Below are 8,614 nucleotides of genomic sequence, written 5' to 3' on the forward strand. Positions count from 1 at the left end.
ACAACAATACAGTGACCTAGGTGCTGAACCAGTTATGACATATTACACAGTTTCTTACATTTTATATGTTTAGAAAACCTGGGATGAAGCATTTTGGGAATTACTATACTCAGGGCCAAAGTCATCCTTGTTGTAATTATAGCCCCAGTTTGAGCCTGCAATATTTTGACTTCAGGGGCCAACTTGATCTGTGAGTGGAGGTCTTTATAATGCTGAGATTCCAGGGCTGTCTCACTGTCTCTCTTCCCTGCTGTCTGTTTGCAGAGCCCTCAGAGAGCCAGATTGCTGCCCTGAAGGCATTCCAGAGCCTGCAGCCAGGAGACTTCACCAATTTCCTGAAGCTCCTAAGGAGACCAGCCTCCCAGAACCTTCAGTCCCGCTGCACCGCCTTCCTCAACACTATGGAGGCCTACCATGTAAGTCACCCTCCCTGTCACCCTGTCATCACTCAATCAAGCTGTCAGCTTCAATGCCCCCTCTCTCCTGCTATCTGTCTGTCCAGCCCTGTTTCACTCTTCACTCTGCCTCTCACCTCTCTCACTCCATTCTCCATGGGCCTCCCACACACCCTGCCACACAGTCCTCTGAGTGAACCGCAAGTTCCTCTGAGAGCCCTTGAGGTGTCCCACACAGGAAACATTTCTCTGATCTTCAGCAGTCTTGTTAATGTGGTTCCACCTCTGTCATGTTTATACTGGTGATGAGGCCTGTGTTTCTCTTGGCAGGATTTACCCGTGGAGAAGCAGTCAGACCTGGTGCAGGACTTCTACCAGAGCATCGCTGGCCATTTCGGTAGTGAGTACAGCCCAGCTGTAGTGAACAGGGAAACAAAGTCTTAATACTCTTCCAAAGTCATTAACAAACACATTTTATTGTTCAGAAGAAGGCATCTTATTGGCCCACATTAAATAGCAGTCACCTGCCCTGGCTCATGGCCTATACTGAGCTGCTGTCTGTGCCCTGCAGGCCTGCCAGAGGAGCAGACAGTGCAGATGATGGAGCACATTGAGAAGCTGATCATGACACGGCTGCACAAGTGGGTTTTCTGCCATGACAGCTCTGATGATGAGCAGAAAGACCTGGTGCTGCAGAGGAGGATCAGGTGACCACCACACATACACACACAATTTTGTTTTGCAAATATTAAACCTCTTGTCATTGAGAAGCCCTCTGGCTGATTTGAGTCTTAACTGAAACCCTTTTTCCCCTTCTAGGAACAGAACAGTTTTTTCAAATGCATTTTTGTCTTGGAATGAAGCCAAGTTAGTGGGAGTGTGCATGACGAGATAGCCAGCTTTAGTTTCTTGGAGGAAAATACAAGGAGGAAGTGTAGAAATCAGTTAATATCTCGAACTTCAGTGATCAGTGACCAGGCATATTTTTCTCCCTCTCACCCTGAGTTACCTGTGCACCCATCTTTTCCATAGGGCACTTAAATGGGTCACCCCAAAGATGCTTCGTGTCCCCTTCAAAGAGGAAGGGTCAGAGGCCAGTGACCCCTTCCTGACAGCCATCACAGGTAAGGGCTGGGAGAGAGTTTGTCGGGCAGCATTTACAGTTCCTTATAGTTTACTGCAGTGAATATCCTACACAGCACAAAAAAAAAACGTAACATATACTGCTCCATTCTGCACTACTTCATCCAGTATTGTAAGCTTTTGCTATTTTCTAAGAGTGTACAAAAATATACCATTTGTATTGAGTGTGTTTGTGAGTATCTGAAATGTATTTTGAGATATACAGACAATGGCCATGTATCAATAGATCGGCCCAGTCCCACCACAATGCATGTTCCAATTCTCTGTGTGTTGACTACATTCTCCCTGCCCCATTTGGCAGCCATAATCGAGATGGACGCACGCAGGACACCGCAGGACAAGCTGACCTGCGTGTCCAAATGCAGTCAGAGTGTGTTCCAGGCACTGGCATCCTCCAGCTCCGAGCCGGCCAATGCTGACGACTTCCTGTCCGGCATGATCCACGTGGTCCTGAAGGCCAACCCCCCCCGGCTTCACTCCAACATGCAGTACATCATCCGCTTTGGCCTGCCGCACAGCCTCATGGCTGGGGAGAGCGGCTACTACTTCACCAACCTGGTGAGCCTTGGGGAGCTTGTTTACCACTTAAAGAGCTTTTTTTTCCTGGTTTGGTATTTGTCCCCCTCAAAAAAATAGTGCAAATGTACTCGTTTACTAAAGAGACATGCATCATTAATACTATTATCTCTGTGATGATGATTATTATTTTTTGTTTTAAATGTATTCGGATTTATAAGAGTTCCAGCAAAAATATGAATACAATTAATGGGGGCGGGGAGCAGGGATGGAAACTGTAACAATTGACAATTAAAGGAGTACAATAAGTCACAATAAGTCACTGTCCCTGCTCTTGTCCCCCCCCACAGTGCTGCGCTGTGGCCTTCATCGAGAAGCTGGATGGCCCGGCACTGAACCTGAGCCCCGAAGAGTTTGAGGAGTATATGCAGGGCCGGCGCCCCCCACCCCACAGTGGGGTGGAGGGCTGCGAGGGGTTGTGCAGAGCCAGGACTAACCAGCAGCTGCTGGCAGAAGTGACAAGACGGCAGGAGAAGCTGGCTGAGGGAGTGTGTGCCATGCAGGCCGAGCTGTCGCAGTGGGTCCAGGCCGTACAGAGCCAGGTGGATGACATCCAGGCCAAGGTTCCTCTCCACATCACCTCCACAGAGTCAGATATTTAACTACGGCACTCTCTGACCAATCAGACTGACTTTTCCGTCTGTTTTATGGTACAGATTTCGTTGGTGTTATTTACACACGTTGGGATGTGGGTTCTCCTTGTGTCGTCCCTCCACTCTCACCTCTCCTTTGATGCATTTATATGGGTCTTTTATGGAAACACAAAGATAAGAAAACCAGCTGGGCCCAACAGTTTTGCTCGCTGATCTTCTCTCTTATGACAGTGTGCAGCCTCTACCAGTTTGAGCTCCTATAGCCTATTAGCAGCCTATTCATTAAACCAGATGGAAAAATACCAAAAAATCTTGCATCATGTGATACTGAGCTGAGAAATTAAACAATCACACCCTGGCGTACAGACGTTAGAGAGGAAATGGAAATGGAATTTGAAGTGTTCAACGACAGGTTCTGGATCGGGTTCCCTATCCAGATTGCACCACTCCTTTACCCATCTCTGTTTAACCCTGCATGTTGGAGTGCAGCCAGGGAGCGCTTGGCCTTCAGGACAACAAACAGCCCAAAGTTTGTTACCAATGCATTTCACTGGGTTTACTTCACTCAAATGCTGCCTGAGGACTGTGGGATGGCTCGTTGTGCTTTATATCTGAAATGAAACGCTTCAGGCTTTTATGCAGCTGAAGTGTTTCCGTTCCTAGATGTAAATCGTACGGCAGAAAATGATCGTGATGGGAAGAAGAGGTTTTAGTTTTGTGTCCCTGAGACATCTGTGTCTGAAGGAAAACACTGATTAAAAGTATTATATTCTGTTTGTTTTCTGAGTGATCAGGGAGTGAAAGAGAGGGTGCAATCAATGTGTCTTACAATTTCCCTCTGTCTGGTACGATTAATTCACAGAGTTGGCTTACACGAAAAACGGAAACTGGAATGCTTAATTTCAAGTGCCATATTTATACACAGCTTTGCCTTTGGAGTCATTCCAACCAGTCTTTGTCAGTTGATGAGGTACAGTACAGTATTATTAACTGAATTCAGATCTAGCCAGTGTTTCCCTCTAGTGGAACTTTAGGAACATTAACAACAGCTTTCAGGTAGAAACAATAGTGGTAAGCATAGTTTTCTATCTATGCAGGAATAAAAATACATAATGGGGCTCAGCAGAATATATTTGACATACTAAATAGCAGCCATTGTTGCACGTTTTGAAGTACAGTTCTGTTGGGTTCAAAAAGGAGAGAGATGTTTGTTTTTGGATGAAGTTTACAGCAGAGTAGGTATTCCTACTTTCTGCATTTTCTGATCTTTGGGCTTTGTTATTGAATTGCCTTTGTATTTATATAAGTTTGTAATTTAATGTCAGAATCTGTCCACCATAGTGCCTTAATTATACAACATTATATTGTATGTAGTTTGTACAACTCTTTTTACCAGCTGAGTCACATTACTACAGTACTCTCTTGATATAAACTGCATTCAAATTCTGAGTGGTTAGGAAAAATGTAAGAGGGTTAAAACTCATTATTGTGTGTATGTATGCACGAGAGAGAGGTATATGTGTGGGGTATATGTTATGTTCTGAATAATTTAAGTCTCACTGAACGAACATATCAGCTGAATGCACTTCTGCTCTGTTAAATTAAACAGTGAGGTTTGTGTGTGTATAGTTTTCAGATTATTTTCATTTATAAAAAAAGGACAGCTTTCAACTGTGGGCAGGTGGTTTGCATTTGTTTACCCCAAATATCCCATGCAGTCACAGATACACATTATAAAACAATAGTGTGTTTGAATATGTACACAACAAAGGTAATTTCATAGTTACAATCTATTTCTGAGAGAAGAGTTTGAGTGAATCAAGGTGAGGTGTATGAGACCATAACTGGCCATTAAAAAGCTGACAATTCATTTTCAATTGAAACACAAGACCATACACAGCAGAACCTGTGATTTAAAGCATTTTCAATTGATATGTTGATTCAGAAAAAGACATATTTAAAAATGGTATACATGAATATTCAAGGTTACATGAAGACTGGTCACATGAAAGCCCTTCCCGATGTGTTCATTGTTACTGTAGTGGAAACCCCTGCTCTCATACCTGAATGCAGATTAACTGAGCTCAGATCCATTAATACCTCATCCGAGATAGAAAAGGTGTAGAAACTGAGACATTTTTTTATCTGAGAGATACCTTGATGACTACGGTGTCAACAACCAATGTTACAGGACAGTACAGCCTTGATAAGTGGGATCTGTGAGCTCATCTGTGTTAAATCCTTCCCTCACTCTCATACTATCAACATACCAAAACTAAGGGCTTGTTGTCCACAGTAGCTCAATCTCAAGCACAAGGAACAAGCATTGGCTACTTGTGGTGAAAGCAGAGCTGCTATTGTAACAGTCTGGTGGTGTTAAGGGTAGTTCAGGGCTCTCCACTGGCTCATTTGTCTAGGGTAACCATGTGGGTCACATAAATGTTCCATCACCAGGGAGTGGCTTATTATGTGTTGGAGCTGTGAAAATGTATCATCTGTGTGTTGATGATAATCACAAAGTTAATATTTATTTGAGGAAAAAATGTTTAATGCTGTTCTTATAGGACCTCAATTTGTGTATATGGATGCACATCCTCTAGTCCTTCACATTTAATACACAATAGTACACAGTGGAGAGCCCTTGCTTTCTTGTCAGTGTAAAATGAAGAACTGGTATGAATGTGAATTTATAATAGTCAAAATAAATAATGATGTATTCTCTTATGACTGTTTTTTTCCCTGTAAGTTTACTAGTTTTGTGAACTTTACACTGTGCACAGAGTTTTATGACTTGCACTACATTGAAATGCAATACAATTTTAAAGAGCATTCCTATTTAATGTAAATTTGTGAATACAGCTTTAAAATGACCAATTTGATGTTTTCTCAGTTGTCATTTGTTTATTTGTTAGGCAGTGACAGTTTTCTATGTCTTTCTTTAATCACTGTGTTTCTTTCCACCTGAACAGAGAAGCAAAACTGGAGGGGGAAAATGCATTACTGTAATGATTAGTTAAAATGTTAAAATGTTTTAGTTTTTTATTGAAATAATAACAGTATCTTAAAACAGACTTAAAATAGCTTGTATAGCTTGTGAAGCACAAATGACTCAAGACTTCTTCAGATAGATTGCTTCTGAAATGACAGTTTTTAAACACTTTTTTTCTTGTGCCTTCAACCATAAGGTTGATTTGAAGGAATTTCCACCACAATGGGAAGAAACCAAACCATTTCAGAGGTAAAACATAAAGGAGTGAAGGACAGGGTATTATTTAAGGGTTTTATTATTATTATTTGTAAGAACCAATTTTTAAGGAATCAATAAGATGTTTATTAGATAATGGTAATAAAATAGAGATAGAGAGAGAAATTGAGAGCAAATTGTAAACTGATAACATTTTTAATTACATATTCAATGGATTACAGTACTTAAAATAACCGGACATCTTCCAAAAATCCTGGACAGGGGGTCAAAGTACATACACTACATGGCCAAAAGTATGTGGACACCTGATTGTCAAACATCTCATTCCAAAATCATGGGCGTTGGGCATGGGCAATATGGAGTTGGTCCCCCCTTTGATGCAATAACAGCCTCCACTCTTCTGTGAAGGCTTTCCACTAGATATTGGAACATCGTTGAGGGGATTTCAGCCAAAAGAGCGTTAGTGAGGTCGGCCACTGATGTTGGGCTATCAGCCCTGGCTCACAGTCGGCTTTCCATTCATCCCAATGGTGGAATGGGGTTGAGGTCAGGGCTCTGTGCAGGTCAGTCAAGTTCTTTCACACCAATCTCAAACTATTTCTGAATGGACCTCACTTTGTGCACAGGTTGTAATGCTGAAACAGGAAAGGGCCTTCCCCAAACTGTTGCCACAAATTTGTAGGCTGTAGAATTAAGATTTCCCTTCAGTGGGACAAAGGGGCCGAGCCCTGAGATTATTCCTCCTCCAAACTTTACAGTTGGTCTATGCATTCGTGCAGGTGGCGTTCTCCTGGCATCCGCCAAACCCAGATTCCTCCGTCGGACTGCTAGATGGTGAAGCGTGATTCATCATTCTAGAGATCGCATTTCCATTGCTCCCAGGTCAAATGGTGGCAAGCTTAACACCACTCCAGCCGACACCTGGCATTGCGCATGAAGATCTTAGGCTTGTGCGGCTGCTCAGCCATTGAAACCAATTTCATGAAGCTTCTGACAAACAGTTCTTCTGCTGACGTTGCTTCCAGAAGCAGTTTGGCATTCGGAAGTGATTGTTGCAACCAACGAAAGACAATTTTTATGCGCTATGTACTTCAGCACTCAACAGTCCCGTTCTGTGAGCTTGTGTAGCCGACCACTTCGCGGCTGAGCTGATGTTGCTCCTAGATGTTTCCTCTTAACAATAACGGCACTTACAGCTCACCAGGGCAGAAATTTTACAAACTGACTTGTTGAAAAGGTAGCATCCTATGACGGTGCCAAGTTGAAAATCATTGAGCTCTCAGTTCATTCTACTGCCAATGTTTTTCTAAGGAGATTACTGTGTGGCTTGATTTTACAGTGGCTCTCAAAAGTATTCACCCCTCTTGGATTCTTGGACTTTTCCACGTCATTGTGTCACAACATGAAATCAGAATGGATTTAATCAAGAGTTTTTGCCACTGATCAACACCGAAAATGTCCATAATACTCCCAACCGGCACGTATTCAAGACATTGACCCTCACCTACCGCTGTCTCGACCACACTGCACTAAGTTACCTTCAGACACTCGTCTCTCCATACATCCCCTCCAGACCACTGTGCACTTCTGTTGCCAGAAGACTAACTCTGCCTCCTCTCCACTCTCCTTCCTCCAGAGCCGCTCCTTCTCATCCCTGGCCCCTAAATGGTGGAACGACCTTCCCACTGAAGTCAAAACAGCAGAGTCCTTGACCTCCTTCCAGCGCTTACTCAAGACACATCTTTTCCGACAGTACTTGTAATATTAGTCCTTTTAATCCCCATTAGATAGCACTTCACAGAGTTTTATTATGCTTCTTGTGTTTTTTATTGTTTTCCTCCTTGCTCCCTTTCCCATAGCCCTTGACTGTGATGCTACATCTTGACAGCACTTAGCTTTTACTTTCCAGGATGTATTATAATTAGAATTGCTATGTTTAATGTAAATTTGAATTTATAATGTTTGATGCCTTGTACTTAACCGTATTCTTGCAGTTTGTATTGCACTTATGTTGTAAGTTGCCCTGGATAAGGGCGTCTGCCAAGAAATAATAATAATAATAATAATAATGTCAAAGTGAAAAATATGATCTGCATTTTTTTAAAATTAATTACAAATACAAAACAGATAATAATTTAATGCATACAGTGCATCCAGAAAGTATTCACAGCGCTTCACTTTTTCCACATTTTGTTATGTTACAGCCTTATTCTAAAATGGATTAAATTCATTATTTTCCTCAAAATTCTACAAACAATACCCCATAATGACAAAGTGAAAGAACTTTGTTTGAAATCTTTGCAAATATATTAAAAATAAAAAACAAAAAAAGCACATGTACATAAGTATTCACAGCCTTTGCCATGACACTCAAAATTGAGGTCAGGTACATCTTGTTTCCACTGATCATCCTTGACATGTTTCTACAACTTGATTGGAGTCCACCTGTGGTAAATTCAGTTGATTGGACATGATTTGGAAAGGCACACACCTGTCTATATAAGGTCCCACAGTTAACAGTGCATGTCAGAGCACAAACCAAGCCATGAAGTTCAAGGAATTGTCTGTAGACCGCCGAGACAGGATTGTATCAAGACACAGATCTGGGGAAGGGTACAGAAAAATGTCTGCAGCATTGAAGGTCCCAATGAGCACAGTGGCCTCCATCATCCGTAAATGGAAGAAGTTTGGAACCACCAGGA

At 42.2% G+C, this 8,614-nt stretch overlaps 1 protein-coding gene across 2 annotated transcripts in view; it reads left to right on the top strand.

Annotated features, from left to right (window-relative positions):
• The window catches only part of LOC136712311 (rab5 GDP/GTP exchange factor), a 26,055-nt gene extending 20,474 nt beyond the window's left edge, over positions 1-5,581 (top strand). For both annotated transcript variants that reach the window (XM_066688808.1, XM_066688807.1), the window contains exons 4-9: positions 265-416; positions 726-795; positions 967-1,102; positions 1,428-1,519; positions 1,840-2,096; positions 2,405-5,581. In XM_066688808.1, the coding sequence (XP_066544905.1) occupies positions 265-416; positions 726-795; positions 967-1,102; positions 1,428-1,519; positions 1,840-2,096; positions 2,405-2,716 (1,019 nt within the window). In that variant the 3' untranslated portion in view covers positions 2,717-5,581. The remainder of the gene's footprint in view (positions 1-264; positions 417-725; positions 796-966; positions 1,103-1,427; positions 1,520-1,839; positions 2,097-2,404) is intronic.
• Positions 5,582-8,614: the final 3,033 nt, after the last annotated feature.

The sequence above is a fragment of the Amia ocellicauda genome, chromosome 17, assembly GCF_036373705.1.
Source record: "Amia ocellicauda isolate fAmiCal2 chromosome 17, fAmiCal2.hap1, whole genome shotgun sequence".
Lineage (NCBI taxonomy): Eukaryota > Metazoa > Chordata > Actinopteri > Amiiformes > Amiidae > Amia > Amia ocellicauda.